We start from the raw sequence: 17,164 nt of genomic DNA on the forward strand, positions 1-17,164 counted from the left end.
ACCCCATGGGGAGAACATGTAAACTCTACACAAGGCCACAGCCCAAATATAAACCCACAACCTCTGAACTGTGTAGTAGTAGTCAGCCACCGTTGCCCCCAACTGAGTTATTCCTGTCCATATTCCTTGTATTTGTTAGTTTTACCACGAACATGACAAAGTATATAAGGACTTGTCTACCCTGGACTTCAGACTAGTGGTGCTCAGATCAATCGGATCATTGTCGGCTGATTCCAGACTCAAACTCGTAAGTTATTGTAATTCAGTAAATACACATTTTACTCTTCTGTGGAAAAGTATATGATCGGCATATGTTGATCAATGCCTTCCATTGCAGATCACAGAAAATTATCACCCACAGCTCGCTCTTTGTAGCCTGCAGTCAACTAGACACCAGCCTGTGTGCAGTGTAGCGTCCCCTCCCCCTTTCCCTAACACTACATGTTACAGACCAAACCAGTAACCAAATCATAACGTGTGTTTGTGTGTGTGCATTTTCTGCACTGTCAATTCAATTTGGAGTATAATGTCCTGTTTTGGTATAATTAAGGGATGGACATTGATTCATCTATTGATTGAAGAAAAAAAATAGACAGCTAAATTATTTATTAAAATATTTGTTAGTGAACAGTAGGGCTATCACTAACGAATCTTTCTAAAATGTATTATCCTTTGATTCAAATGTATTATTCCATTGAATAAACCCCCACCCCGCATTAAAACACCTCCTAAACAAACATGTATTTATTTATTTATTTAAGGTTGAATGGGTGTTGAATTGAGTGGATATAGCTAGTCATTATTTATTATTATATGTATGTACGTATCATTGCTGTACTGTAAATAAAATTTATGTCCATTTTCGTCATTTTTTACATTTTTACGTTTATGGGGTGGAACTGAATGCAGACATCCCCCTCCCCCCAAAAAAACAAAATACAAAACATGAATATAAGGGTTTTTCACAGGACAGCAACGATATGCATTAAACAGCAAGAAAATTAGCCCATGCTAAACAGTTAGCAATCGTGATTACCATTTAACGTAAACAAATACTAACCACCATTTAGTTCACACATTATTATCTATACATATAATAGTGTTCGAAAAGTCACTTGCATATGATTCTTCAACAATAGTTCATGAGTGACGAGTGGAGCTGCCTCTTAAATATAAATAGCTTCCTTTCCACTGCTACTTGTGTCTGTCTCCAAAAAAGGAAATACATAGAAGAGGCACAAACATGGTTCCGGCAGAGCTTCGAGGCAGACATTTTCAGTCCACCTATTTTTAAAGTCGACTGGTCCGACTTGGTTGACTTTTTTCCTCAGCTGTAGTGAGTAGCTCTAAAATTGACAAATGGGCGGGTAATCCACGTGATGGATATCAGAATCAATATCGGCCAATTTCACTCACGGGTAATCATACCAGAATCTGCAACATAAAACCCTGATCGGAACACCCCTACTTCAGACTTGCTGTATCATCATGGGTCATTAAATATTAATAACAAAGCATCACTGCGCATTGGAGAAACGGTGGGGCAGAATCCGCAAGTGCTGGATGACTTATCCTTTGCAGGGACCTCCATCTTTCTGTGCCAAATTGTCATCCAGAAATTAGGTTCTTATGAGTAACAGACTTGTGTAAAAAAATATATATATATATTAAAGGCATATTGTTTTGTCATCTTTATCCTTGAGACACTCCAAAGTGCCACAGAGCTTCTACTTACAGACAGCCACCACAGTAATTAGCAATGAATGAACTCCTACTTTAGTTTGTGTATGAAAATATAACACTGCTTTCTCCTTTACTTGTGACAGCTCACACTCCAGACAACAGTTTCCTGGGCTTTGTAGTGGAGCAGCACCTTAATGCCAGCGACATCAAACACATTGATGACGTCAAGAGACAAAATCAGTCTCTAGTCTACGGCAAGGTTGACAACTTCTGGAAGGTATGATAACTCATACTTAGCACATTACTGATAAATATGATTATACACAGAACAATCCCAAGCCACAAGCAACCAATTTCCAGATGTATAAGTGCTCTATATGCTGTGAGACGACTGTGAGTAAAATTTACAGACAACTAGACGGCAGTGTGGTATAGAATATCCAATTCTGCTTATCGGCCTTTCTGTGGAGTTGTAATAAATTCAAATTCATGCTCACACTGCAGCACAGAGACCAAGAGATTACTGTATCCTCCACAAACATGACTAGGAGACTTGGAGATATGTTCACATAGTTTGGCATACCATGCAGACACACACACTTTTTCAAGGTGAGGTCCTTCTGGTCAGTAGGTCAATCACCTTTAATATTTGCCGAATGGACAAATGTTGATTTTGGACCTAAATTGATTCATTAAGGGGTAGCCCGACTATTTCTCTCGCCCCCAACGACGGTATTGACAATTGGTTGGAGTTAAGTGTGGAACAACTTAACCGATCCATGATTTGCCCACTTAAAACCTTTAGAATAGGTGAGTCATGGCACGGCACGAATGGTCATTCACATGCATAGGCGTAGAAATGTCACGGAATTACTGTAAATCATAAAAATAAATACAGTGACTTTTCGTAAGTCCACTGCGCGCTCATTCATGTACAGGCATATGCGTGTGTCGTACAATTATGTCATCTAGTTATTCATGATAACATTCCCTATGAAATGAAAACAACTAGTATTCCTTCAGTCAAAACGTCCATAGCATGCTTGGTTATTTATAGGCAAATGCTCACTTGTTATTAATAGTAAACGTCGCCTTGCACTAGTGTATCTAAATAAACGCAGTGATGACAAATCATCCATCCATCCATCCATTATCTGAACCGCTTAGCCAGAATTACCAAAAATGGAAAAAATAGTCCACTGATCCCTGCATACAAAGGTCAAAGCTCAGTAAACCTATTGCAAGGACGTGAAAGAGATTGGCGCTGGATCAGTGAGACTTTGGAGGAGCTGTGCATGTGTTTGGGAGATGTTCGTGGCTGTGACAGTCTGAATGAGTACACTGATACTGTGACCTCATACAGTATGTTAACTTCTGTGAGGAATGCACCGTACTAACACACATCAGGGTGTGTTAGAACAATGACCATAAGATCAGACCGATTTGTGAAGATAAAAAGACTAAAGCGACACAAGGAGTGAAATACCGGTTTAGCAAAGAGGTGAGAAATGCTAGAGTTGCATATTCTGAGAGATGGCAGTTGTTCACTGCCACCAACGCTGCGGCTGTTTGAAGAGGGCTTAAGCTTGGGTGATATCAGGCTGACACGTCCACGTGGTTCCCACGGCTGCACGCGGCAAAATCATGTCAATTCGTCAACCTTGCCCGTCCGCATGGTTTCTGCATTGCCCATATTTGCCACACCACACACCTATGAAAATTTGTAAACTACGGCGGACTGTCCAAAGGGAAATTCTTCTATCTTCCCAATTCTTTGTTTTAATTTATTTTGTTAAATGTATGTAGACTGTTCACCCTAAACTGTTGTTATCGATAGTTTGTTGAAAATAAAAATGGTGAAGTGTTCCTCATATGCCGTAGATGCTGTACTCCCTCTTATAGTCTGGGAGAATATCGATGAACAGCGTGGGCAAACCATGCAGAATATGAAAGGCTGCAAAAGTTATGCTGGCTGGATTCCGCACATCTTGTCTCGGCGTGGAATGTACATGGTCAAGCATAAACCAAGATTTAGGCAAATCCCCAACTACAGTATAAGATCAAAGCCTTCCAAGGTGTGAACGACCTGGCGCTCGCTCAATATCTCATGACCCACCACTTTTGCTTTGATAGCTTCAGCTAGCACACCTTTCAGCACTGCTCCGTGCCCCTCAAAACCATCACCCTGGTCTCCAAGCACCTCCAACCTTCTGAAAAACGTTTTGACAGTTGCGTCAGTATAATGTGTACGGGGAGTCACTGTGCAGGTGAGCTGGCAACACATCACTGGAGACATTGCCCGTCTGCTTCAAGTCCTCCACTATTGTCCCTGTCCCCAAGAAACCACACTATACGGAACGTTACTACTATGGACCTGACTTCTGTAGACATGAAGTCCATTTAGTGCCTCGTGAGCCTGCACCTCAAATCAATCATATTAGCCTACAGTACTGAAAAACCAAATCCAAAAGTATCAACTTAAATAAAAGCCTTAATAATTGTATGACAAAGACTTGCATAACAATTCCATACAAGTCACTGGCTTATGTGCTGCCTTGGTTAGCTTACTTTCACACAGCAGTATTCCATTCACTGCAGCTTTCAGAAGGCTGACCAGGGAGATCCATCAGTTCGCAGCAAGAGGCATTCGTTGCTAATCACTCTCCCCAGCGTATTCATTACCTCCTGTTTTTAATTAAAGGGCCATTTTGGGGCCTACTGATAGCTTGCAGACTGGCTTGCTTTGTTTCCCTCCCGCTATCTTTTAAATTGGGCTGTCTCTCCTTTACTTTGTTCATGTTGTCGGTGTCAATGCCAAAGGATTCTCATTTTTAAATGAATATTTGAAAAATCGAAAGTGGAGCAAATGAATTATTGTTTGATGCTGCTAAAAAGAAGGCAGCAAGATAATATTTTAAACCATTTTACATTCAGAACTGAGTGAAAATCTTTCCATATATGTGGTGGTTGCCATTTGCCTATAAGGTGTGAAAATAAAACAAAAAAATCATTGAGAATATTTAGTTGAAGGAGACGAAATACTTTTTTGTAGTTGTAGTCTGTAATGTGATAAACCTGAAGTCAGGCAATTTTGTCAAATGTCGATGCTTGTTTTTTCAGCACAGACGACTCACCTCAACTTTTTTCCCATCACACAGTGGTTCATGTAAAGTCCTATTTCGGCAGACTGGCATAGATACAAATAAAAGCAAATGATTAAAAATATATGCTGAAAGTAGTTGTCAAAATGGGTGGGAGCCTGCAAGTTTTTCTTCAGCGTCCTCTTTGCCAGGCTCAAAAAAAGCTAAGCATTTCTCTTGTTCACTGTTTTATTTTATTTTTTTTTGAGGACAGACATGTAAGGGACCTTGCTAGTGGTCTCATTTTCGGTAAAGTATTTCCACACGCTTACAGCATATTAATGCATCCTTATGCCGTATTACGCCAACTATTACAACAGTGTCTAAAGCGGCAAGTTTAATGATGTTGAGTTGTCTCTGCACAGGAGCTAATATTCCCTGCGTGAGAAAGCCACTGCCACCTACTGTAGTGGATGTGTTATTGCTCTTTTCTAAGTGGGTTGGTCTGTCCCCCTATTTGAAAAGGACTGCATCAAACGTAAAATGGATACTTTCAATGTTGAAATACAATGGTTTTACCTACTAATAGAGCGGTTTCCATGGCAACCAAGTTGAAGTATTGGAACCGTAAGAGAGATGAGACCAGAGACCACCCCAAATCAACATGTTTTTTTTTCTAAAGCCATTTCAAGTCTGTGTATGCAGTTATATGTACGCAATTTTTTTTTAACGGGGTGATGGGTCAACTCACATTTTTCGATACAAATATTTGCACCTGACTCATCCAGTCATAATAGACATTTTAGTCTCTAATTAACCCTCTCAATAAAGCAGAAGGAGTGTGATAAAAGCAGGATGTAAGAGGAGCATGAAGGATCACTTCAGGCTCTTGACAGCAGATCAGAGGACATGGTGGAGGAAGACAATTTACACTGCACTTACAGGGACTTAAACTGTACACTCATTAGTTTGCATATGCAAAGCAGCATGGGCAGTCAGCCTACACACTCAACACTCACAAGTGCATAAACAGAAAACGTGTCTCCTCCCTTGTTTTGACAGGTAAATTAGTTTACTTGAACACTTTCCCTTCCTTTGTTTTTTCTGCAATCCAATGTTGCAAATGAGTGACAATGTTTCAGCAGACATCTGAGGAAGCATGATAGCGAATGCTTCTTAACTTGACTAATGATTAGGAGAATGGATTTTTTTAAGCACTGAAACGGGTTTCAATGAAGTGGGCTATGTTTGTTTTATCTATTGCTGTTGAGGGGTTGTAACTAACATGTCAAGTTCTGTTACTTTTGAGTGTTCCTGTCATTTTGTTGGTGAGTATGGGAACCATAGAAAATCAGTGAGTATATGTGCTGTTGGCCATACAGTAGCTGTGTTTTGGTTGTGAATAAACTGGAGTTCATTGATTAGTGCCTCTGTAATCCATAGTAGACGCTACAATATTATAGCATAGGAAAATGTGATATTGTGTTACTTACAACATTAACATCTAAACGCCATAACCTTTGTGTGCTAACTAAGGCTAGCTTCCAGGCACGACTGTCCCAAATGGAATCAGGCATCAGCCAACAATGTGCTTTCGTTTTCTTTCACTGCTGTGCTGCAATGGAAGGCAGGTTCACATCGCATTAAGTATTCTTAGTGAAATCTGCCCTAATTGTGAAATTCTGTTACAAAAACAGGATAGCCATGACACTGCCATAGCTTTGCGGTTTACATTACGGATGACCCAGTCCCGGATTACCACTACTACGCATGTGTGTCACAGACAGGCAGACAACCAGCAAGAGCAGTGGGAGATAAGGGAGTTTCCAGAGGACAAACAAAACTGCAAAAAATGATGATGTCGACTATTAAATTAGCCAACAGCGGAGTTGGTCATCGACGAAGTTGTGACGACTCTATTCGACAAATCTTGACAGCCATAGTGTTCAGAACAAATATCTCCTTACTGACAAAGCCTCAAACTCCTGAAGCAGTCGTCAGAAATGTATTACAGATCACTAGCTCATCAGAGGTCCCGTTGACATTGAATGAATGCATCTTGAGACTGAGTAGCGTCCTCTCTGGATTATGATGAACCTCTGGCTTTCCTCTTGACAGCAGCTGCTGCTGCTGCATTTGACAGCCGAGCAAGAATACATACAGACATGAAAGTTGAGCAAGCGGAAAGTGTTTTTGATCACACCTTGTGTAAATGCACTTACCCATAGCCACCTGAAGGTAAAGCACTTAAATCTGTATCGTTTATAAACATACTGTGTGGCGTTTTACTGTATGTGTGATTGACTCCAGCATCAAGCATTTTGATCTCAGTCCAAACTGTAGATTAGATAGATTGTAGGGCTGCACAATGTAGGAAAAACATGCAATATGCGATAGTTGTTGAATATATATATCAATATTATTGCAATACAGTGTTCCCTCGTTTCTCGCGGGTTCATCTTTCGCAGCCTCGCTGTTTTGTGGATTTTTTACAGCATGCTTTTTATTTTTTTTTACAGCGTGCGTTTTGGTATGTTTGTTTTTTACAGTGTATGCACGCACCATCTATAGCCGCCATCACACGGCTCAGCGCGCCGCCTGCCACCTGCCGCAAGGTTCACGCAGGCCCGAGCCCGCCATATCGCGCGAGTAGAGTTTCAGGGGCACCGCGGCAATGTGATCCTTGTCAAAATGGGTTTACATGTCCTGCCTCGTATCTTCATCATTAAAATTAAGATTGTCCGCCCCGAACCAGTACTAGCCGTTTGAAACTCCTCGGTGTCCTGCGTCCCAGAGATAAAGGGCTGACAAACGCCGGATTTTTACCCGGGATGGGAACCATATTATTTTAAAATCTACAAAGGTTTGAACACTGAGAGTGTATAAGCCTACTGTATATAACTAAGATATACAGTATGTAAGAAAATTTTAACTCCTATCAAGAAAAGTGCATGTATAAAGTGTGTGGTGAGGTGTTAGCCTTAAAACATATATAAAAATTACAAAAATATTGTATGAACGAAAAAATATTTTGAATAAACGAAAAAAATATATAGCGTGCTGTATAAGTAAATTAAAAAAACATACTTTTAATGGAAAAAATGACTGTACATGAAAAAAGAACATATATAATGAATGAAAAAGCATTCATAATCAACTAAAAATCATACCAAAATGAAAAAACATAAACGGAAAAAATAAATTATGCGGATTTCCTTTTTTTTTTTTTTTTTTTTTTTTTTTTTTCTTTTTTTTTTAGAGCTCAGTATTGTTCATTCGGAAATGTCATCATCATTGCTCTTTTTTTTTTTTTTTTTTTTTTTTTTTTAAATATATATATATATATATATATACACATATATACATACATATATACATATATACATACATACATACATACATTTTTTTTTTTTGTGTGTGTGGGTGAGTATGTGTGTGTGTGTGCGTGCGTGCGTGTGTTTGTTAGCTCACCAGAAAACCTATTAGAAAAAAAAAATCTCATACCGTTCACCTAAATCGAACACCAGGAGACCCGAGGGGACCGAAGAAAACCAAGGAAGGTGAAATCCAGCACCGACCAGACACCCCCCACCAGAACTCCTCCCCAGCCCAAGAAACATCCAGACCCCAACAAATCCAAAAAACATAAAATCAGGGAGGCCTCAAGAGACCAACGGAGAGACCGAGAAAAGGAAGGAAGGACAGACGAAGCCGCGTGAGATCCGAGACACCAGCCTCCACCGATTCAATAACCTGAGGAGGAAACAGATTGTGTCTGAGTTTCGGTAGATGCTGGTGTGGTGGATCTGGCATGCATGAAAATCTCCACCAAAGAGGGGAGCCGTCGACCCCCGCCGGAACAGAGCAAGCGCAACACCTCAGGGCCCCCCAGGCCGCGGCAGCGCCAAAGGACGACCCCCGGGCCCCACCAGGGCCACCGGCCGGAGAGCAAACCCAGGAGCAGGAGCGCCCCCCGCCCCAACCCGGCCCGCGCCCCCGGCCCAACGCAGCAGGACGGGGCACTGCAGGCCCACCAGGCACCCCACCGGCCCCCAACCCCCGCCCCCCCCACAACCCCCCGCCCCCCATCCACCCCCGCCACCCACCCCAACCCAGCCCCAGCCGCCCCCATGCCCCCAATCCCCCAGACACCCCCCACCCCCAGCACCCCCCCACCCCGCAACCCCCACCACCGCCCCCCCCCAACAAAGCCGCCCCCCCCCGACCCCACCCCGACCAACCGGCAGCCCCCCAACCCCCGACCCCCAGCCCCCGGGGACCACCCGCACCCAGGCACCGGCGCCGAAGAGGGGCCGGGCAGCGGAGCGGAGAGGGCAGCCGCGCCCACCCCACCCCCCGCCGTGTGGAAGGACGGAACACCGGGGGCAGAAGGGGGAGATGGGGGCACCGGAGGGCGGCCGACACCCCCGAACCCCAGGCCCAGCGGGGGAAGGCCCCGGTCGTCACCCCAGCGCTCTTTGTGAAAATTAACCCCTGTTACTGAGTCCGCCAGCTCGCGGACTGGCGAACTCTACCCCTAAACCGTGAATGTGACCCCACCCAGTGTATATACAAGTGTGTGTGTGTGGTGCATTAAAATTAGGAGCAGGTGAACCGGAGCCGATGGAAATGATATTCCCACGCTCCGATCCACCCGCCACCCAAGCATGTTGCTGAGTGTATGTGGTGCATTAAAAAAAAAATAGATAGGGCGGGGGGGGGGGGGGGGGGGGGCGGGTGGCGACACGGACAGGGGACCACAGCACTGCTCTATACTGCGGCCCCCAACCGATGGCACCCCCACAAGCCCCCCCCCCACCCACAAGTTGTGTGGTGTATTAAAATTGGAGGGGAGTTGTAGGGTGAAGACGGTGTTTCCACCCTACCCCACCCCCCAAAGTGTGTTATGTGCCCTATATGTCTATAAAAGTGTATTGTGCAAACCTAGTGTAGTGAGTTAAGAGGTGTGACCAGCGGGGCCCCCCCCAACCGGGCGGGGGCAGGAGGCGCACCGGCCCACCAAGCCCCCACCCACCCCACCAGGACCCCGGCGGGCATATGGGACCCGTCCGGCGGGGCGATAGGGCTCGCCCCCCGGATACTGGGTCCCGCCCGAGGTGTCAGGACGCCCACCGGAGCGGGGCGGGCACGACACCAAACCCCAGCCACCCCCGCCGGCCCCCATAGCACCGAGACCCGGGCCATGGATGGAGCCCCCGGCCCAGGGGAGGGGAAGGAAGGCGTACCGGGGAAGGGGAAGGGAGGAGGGAAGGGGACGACAAGAAGGGCAGGGGGCAGCGGCAGGGACGCAAGGAGAGGGGGAGAGGAGGAGGAAGGGCGACGAGGGAGAGGGGACAGGGAGGCGGAGGACGGGCGGGGAGAGGCGAGGAGGGAGAGGCAGCAAGGGGGAGGAAGGGGGAGGGGAGAGGGAACCACCGGGCACCCCGGCGGCCCACAGGCCCCGAACCGCGTCGCCGGGCCCAGAGCGACGGACCGCGCCGGATTGGCGCCGCCCCCGACACCAGGGAAAGCCCCGCAACGCAGCACCCCCCAAGAGACCCAGGGAACGGCCAAGACGCAGCCGCCACCCAGCAGCCAACAGAGGGGCAGACCCGCCCACTCCCCGCCAGGGGGGACAGCACCCACAGAATTAACCCACTGGCATGCCGTGAATCCGAATATCAACCCCTGGTGCCCATCGGAGGTGAATCCGCTCGATCCCGCTGGCAGCAGCCGGGTTCCTGACTATGGAAACACAACCATTAGTTACAAATTGCCTAATACAGAAACATCAATGCCAGTTATAACGCTGCTGTGGCTCTCGCTAACAGGCAGAATTAAAATCCAAGTTTAGGTTAAAAAATTCTATATACGTAGACCATGTTTCTTTAAATTTTGACATTTGGTTTTTATTTGAGGCAGATATTTTTTCCATTAAAATATGATTTATGAGGAGGTTAGACCATTGGTCGATATTCAAAGTTTGTTTATTTTTCCAGTTAACAAGAATTGTTTTTTTTGCGATAGTAAGGGCTACAAGTATAGATTGAAATTGTTTATGTGGTAAGTCAATTGTTGTTAAGTCACCTAGCAAACACAAGTTTGGAGAGAACGGTATCCTACAGTCCAAGACAGCGGAAAGTTTTTCTAAGACTTTAGTCCAGAAACACATAACCGGAGTACATAACCATAAAGCATGAAAATAAGTGTCTGTAGTGTTTTGTAAACACTGGAGACAAATGTCGGAGTCTGAGAGTCCCATTTTCTTCATCATATATTGAGTAATGTATGTTCTGTGAATAATTTTATATTGGATAAGTTGTAAATTTGTGTGTTTTGTCATTTTAAAAACATTTTCACAAACTTGAATCCAAAAGACAGATTCCGGAGCTATAGACAAGTCTGTTTCCCATTTTGAGATGGGTAAAGACGTTTTATCAGTATATGAAAGTAACTTATATATTTTTGAGAGTTTTTTTGTTGTTGTCGGAGAAAGCTTGGTAATATCTTTAGCTAAAACAGGCGGTTGGAGCGTACCCTGGAGTGTTGGAATTTGTTTCTTTATCATACTTTTAACTTGCAAATAATGTAAAAAGTTTCCGTTTTTTATTTTATATTTTTGGAGCAAGGATGTATATGATATAAACATATTATCTGAGAAGAGATGGTGGAGATGTGTAATTCCTTTCTGCTCCCACACATTCAAATAAAACGATTGGTTGTTAATTTGAAAGTCGGGGTTATGCCATAGGGGAGAAAGCCCGCTGGGCTCCACTTTGGCTTTTGTCATTTCTAGTGCCTTCCACCAGGCAGTCAGGGTGGCGGAAATCATTGGATTTTTAAAGCAGTTATGGCGCTTAATCGATGTTGTAATAAAGAGTAAATCTAGGAGTCTGAGGTTATTACAATCCTTCTGTTCTAGTTCCAGCCAACAGTTAGTATCTCTATTGGGTTGTGCCCATAAAATAATATATTGTAGCTGGTTGGCTATATAATAGTGCATAAAATTTGGTGCCTCTAGACCTCCTTTGGATTTATTTTTCTGAAGAGTAGATAGACTAATCTTTGCTTCTTTTTTTTTTCCAGTAAAATTTTGTAACGGCTGAGTCCAACAACTGGAACCAGTTAGCCGTAGGTTTAAATGGAATCATTGAGAAAAAATAGTTTATTTTGGGTAAAACTTTCATTTTAATAGTGGCTATTCGTCCTATTAGAGAAATAGGAAGATTATTCCAGCGCTCCAAGTCACTATAAATGCTATCCAGAAGTGGAGTGAAATTTAAATGAACTAAATCAGTTAATTTAGGTGAGATTTTTATGCCTAAGTATTTTAAATTACCTATAGGAAATGAGTAGTATGGGTCCTGGCTTGCAGGGTTCCATGAATTTTCTGTAATAGGTAGAAGTGTTGATTTTGTCCAGTTAATAGAATAGTCTGATAACTGTGAGAATTTAGTTATTAAGTTAAATACTTCCCCTAATGAAATAGCAGGCTTTTCTAAATAAAGTAAAATATCATCGGCATATAGATTAATTTTATGTTCTGTTACCCCAGAGTGAATTCCTTGAATCATTCTTTCCTGGCGTATGGCTAATGCAAGCGGTTCAATAAATATTGCAAATAATAAAGGCGACAGTGGGCATCCCTGTCTTGTGCCTCTCTGTAGAGTAAAACTCTTAGATATAATCCCATTAGTAGTAACAGTAGCTTTAGGAGAATCATATAATACTGACACCCAGTGAATAAATGACTTCCCAAAGCCAAATTTATTTAAAACAGCAAAGAGGAAGGACCAGTTAACTTTATCAAAAGCTTTTTCTGCATCCAATGATATAATAACTGCCTTTTTATCATGCCGCTGTGACATACTAATAAGGTTAAAGAGCCTTCTAATATTATTAGTAGATTTAGAATTATGCGGATTTCCATTATCGTGGGTAGTTTTGGGAATGTAACACCCACGAGAAACAAGGGAACACTATATTTAACATGTACCTAAGAAATGACATTATGAAATTATTATCTAATAAAAGAATTACATTTTTTCATGCTGCAAAATAAGCAAGCTCAATGTATTCTTAGTTAATTGTAAATACCTTAGATATATATATATGCCTTGGATGGCGATGCACATTAAAGTTTGCGCCTGACTGGTCAAAATAAAAGTGTACAATTCCATGATAAACTCATTTGCAATATGCATATTGCATGGGCCAATATCGCGATATCGATATTTTTTCAATATGCTGTGCAGTCCTAATAGATTGTATTCCTTTCTGTAGGCCTATGTAAATAAAGTGAATGTGTGTTTGCATTACATTATGAACAGAATCAGTTTGATCTTATGGAGATTGTAGGGTTTGAGGTAGTAAGTCTTCCAGGCTTATTCTGCTCTTCGCCTATGATGACAGAAAGCAGATGCTGCTTTCCCATTTCATCTCCCAGCTAGGGGTTACCCTTCCCTTCTGATTTATAAGATCATTAAACTCATCTCCTCTTACTCCATTTGGCCACCTTTAGTCAACCTCTCTAGCTAACGCAATTATTTTTATACCTCCCGTAATCAATCCACTTCCTGGTTTCAGATTACATATTACTTGTGGATACAGATAAATGGCCTGGTTGTGTTATTTTTTTCTTAGTATTTTGCTATCATCATTTTGATTTCTGCGCATCTCTTGGCCTTTCCTTTCTCTTTTTCTATATCTGCAAATCCAGTAGTGCATGTGTATGAGAGCAATGTTTCAAATAGCATCTAGCGAGTGATGTCCTCTGACCGTGAAGATTTATGTAAGGACTGCCTTGAAGGCTCCTAGGCCACATATGCTGTTCGACTGCACAGTCGAAAGAGGACACAACAAAAGCATATTTTGTGGAGACTTGAGGTTTCTTTGAAATAAGAATTTTTATTTGCATGTTACAGGTAACCAATTAGCCTTTTGAAAAGGTGTTTTGTTTAAATGAGAAGCTTTGGTGCAAGTCAACTTTCTATCACTGCTACAGATTTAGACTGAATGTGGCAATGCTAGTTGTTGCTGCTTAGAAGAGAAAACAATACAAACCGGCCTCCTACTCCAGGGTGGGGTGATGATACAAGATGCACAGTTGCATTTTTAGCTACCGGTGCTAAAACTTTGTCGCTTCAGATGGTGAGGCAATTGAGCAATATCAAATGCTCTGAGCTCAATATGGTACCCCGATTTGTGGATATCCTTTATTACTAGAGTGAATAATATTAAATTAAGTTTGCAAACATAACAAAAAAAGGGAAAATGCTTCTAAATCCTGGTTAAAATCTATGCTTTTTTCCAATACCTGTATTTAAGGTCTTGTAAAGTAATTTTGAAATCATGTTTACAGTAAGACATATTTTATGTATTTGCTTTTAAATGCCTTTCACTCTTTTGCAACTGCTTTTAAATGTACTTTTAATTACAGTATGTTAGGGCTGGGCAATAAATCAAATTAATTTGATACATCGTCATTTTAAAAATCGAATCGTTGAAAATGTTCTAAATTGTGACATCAAATTTTGTCTTTTAGATTATTAAAAGCTGTTGTTCTTATGTTGTGTTGCATTCAAATGTTTTTGTGGCAGAATACTGGATGGGTGCTTTACAAGACATGTTTACAATAGCTACCAATTACTTAATTGTGGCATTTAAAAAATAAAAACTATGAATGTTAAGTTTATGTCAAAGCTAATTTAGAATCACTATACATTATTGTTGTCTGAACATTTTGCACAGGAATTATTTTTGAATAAATGAAACCTTTAAATAAATGTGTGTTGGGTTTATTAGATTAAAATAGATTAAAATCGTAATCGTCCTGAATGTCTGTAATGTCGATTTTATTTTTTGGCCATATCGCCCAGCCCTACAGTGTGTGAACCATATTGTTACATTATGTATGAAAGTCTAAATCAGTACTTCTATTTTTTTTCAACCTGTAGGTACTGGTAAATATGTAAACAATGTGAAAATTTGTCATTTTTTTGTTAAGCCCCCTGTATACCCCCCAAACCTTTGATTTGGGATCTTTTTTTTTTTTAACAATTAGTGTTACGGATTTTACCGTATGTCTTGCTCTCTTTCTCTCTCTCTTGCTCACATACGCACATGCACACACACCTGCCTGCTTTAGTTACAGCAGGCTGGCTCGAGGCATCTGATAGCCTGGCCCACTGGGAATCTTGACGAGTGGCTACCTGAAATTGAAGCTCCAAGGCCAGAACCACACACGGGAGAAAGCTGGCGAATGTGTTGAGGCAACATTTTTTGAGAGGCTGCCTTGTGTTAAGTCAGCTTGTATGCCCATTTTAAACTTGGCAACTTCAGCAAAAGTGAAGCCTCGCTGCCCCCAGAAGTCTTTAAGCTATAGCAAATCAATGTTCAATGTATCAAAATGACCCTTAGATCCACATCCGAGTTTATAGTGGAGAGGCAATTTGCCAAAATTTGAACAAATTGTGCTTTTGACTTAGTGGCAAGTTGTTGCAATTTTGCATGGTGATTGGTAGGGCCTGAACTCTGCGCTAGAACGCCGATTCGCTAATCATGCCTACGTCAGCAAGCCAATTCCGGTTGAATTCTTAACTTAATATGACATTTCCGGGGGGCTTTTTGTTTTCCGAAATTTTAAAGCAAATTCACTTGTCTAGTTAGCTATAAAACACTCATTAGCAAGACACCCACCATGTCTTCTCTATCTACTCACCATGAATACCAACACCCACAAACTCTATTAAAGCAGTTTTATTAACCTCTTTGGTTCCAAAGTCTGCCTTACTTTTAAATTCAATTTTCTTACCCAAACGACTTGAATGCACTATGACAAATAATAAAGCTTCTGTCATTCTCTTGTGAACCTATTATTCATCATATGCTATGTGCTAATGTATTATGTAAATATGTTACTATATCACATTACAGTTTGTTGTATTTATGTATTTGTGTTTATTTTTGCTTTGTTTTAGTTAGCTTGACCTCGTCTGAATGAATACTTTCCCCCCCCCCTCTGTCTCTGTCATAGGACAAGAAAAAATACCTTGATATCATCCACAGCTACATGGAAGTGCATGGCACTGTGCATGGCACAAGCACTGTCCACCTCCCAAGCTACGTGAGGAACCATGGCATCTTGAGTGGACGCGACTTGCAGTTTCTCCTCCGAGAAACCAAGGTTTGCTCATTAAGTTTTGTGTCTTTCACACACCAAAAAAAAAAAAGCCCTTATCATTCGAAAGCCAAGATGCAGTAGGCACAGCAACATCATACCGCGTCATAAAGGGTCATCGTCTTTGATGCGTTTGCTTTTATTTCATGGCAAAATGATGTCAAAATGTGGATACAGTCTTTCAACTAAGGCTAGAATTGAATAGTGACAAATTAAAATTATTTTTTATCAAACTTGACCTGGGCTTTCAAGGGTCCCCCAAATGGCACAATTTTATTGGCCTGGAACCCTGTTTAGGAAAAACCTGTGTAAAATGCTCATTTTCCTTAGTATTATTGTCAAACTTGAACTGAAACTAGGGAAGACTTCAAGCATTGATCCTGTAGTGTTTTCCAGTCCACCACACTATTTAACATTCATTTTCAAGGCAGATTTTGTGAAAAATAATTAGACAAACATAAAATTTGTCACTTTTTTTGGTATTCCAACTTTCATAACTCAGTGCCAATATTCTGACTGTTGGGGGGGAAAAAAACAGTTTTATCTCTAACTCATTTGCTCCCAAAAATGCATAAATACGTTGTATTTTTTATGTTTTAAGTGTCCCAAAGACATATGTATATGTTTTTTATGGGGGGGGGGGGGTATGCTGGTGCATACAGAAGGCAAAGAACGGTTGAAGAAATGGTAGTTATTACACAAACGGCCAGCAGGTGGCAGCAGAGCATAGGAAACGAACCAGGACTATGTTGAAAAAACTCTCAATGACCGTATTTTCACGACCATAAGGCACACCGTATTATAAGGCGCAGTCACAGTTACGGGCGCACTGCCCTATTGGGCGCACGCACGGTTAAACATATGTAAGCTCAAAACATATGCTAGTGCTAGCACATGTTTTTAAAAAGGCAGCGAGCAAAACAAAACTAAGTTTGGTTGAAGTAATAATGTAAACAGTGAATTCATTGCCTGGATTTTGTTATTAGAAAATAATTAGAGAAGTTTTAAAAATAAGTTGAAACTTATTTTGCCTACACAATAATTCATGACATGAGGCTATATATATATATATATATATATTATGTGTGCATTGGAACAATGAGCTAAAATGTTGGATTTGTAAATTCATTTATATTTTGGATAATTGTAAAATAATTGGAGCATACTTCTTTATTTATTTTGATTGTATTACAATTATGTATTTAATGTTATTTGACTGCGT

General features: G+C 41.6%; 1 protein-coding gene across 1 annotated transcript in view; it reads left to right on the forward strand.

Moving 5' to 3' along the window:
* Positions 1–17,164, forward strand: part of mgat5 (alpha-1,6-mannosylglycoprotein 6-beta-N-acetylglucosaminyltransferase) — an 80,158-nt gene that overhangs the window by 53,723 nt on the left and 9,271 nt on the right. The window contains exons 11-12 of the mRNA XM_086067602.1: positions 1,827–1,960; positions 15,799–15,948. Coding sequence (XP_085923728.1) covers positions 1,827–1,960; positions 15,799–15,948 — 284 coding nt within the window. The remainder of the gene's footprint in view (positions 1–1,826; positions 1,961–15,798; positions 15,949–17,164) is intronic.

This window comes from Leptonotus elevatus, chromosome 2 (assembly GCF_054856555.1).
Source record: "Leptonotus elevatus isolate MCC_2025b chromosome 2, RoL_Lele_1.0, whole genome shotgun sequence".
Taxonomy (NCBI): domain Eukaryota; kingdom Metazoa; phylum Chordata; class Actinopteri; order Syngnathiformes; family Syngnathidae; genus Leptonotus; species Leptonotus elevatus.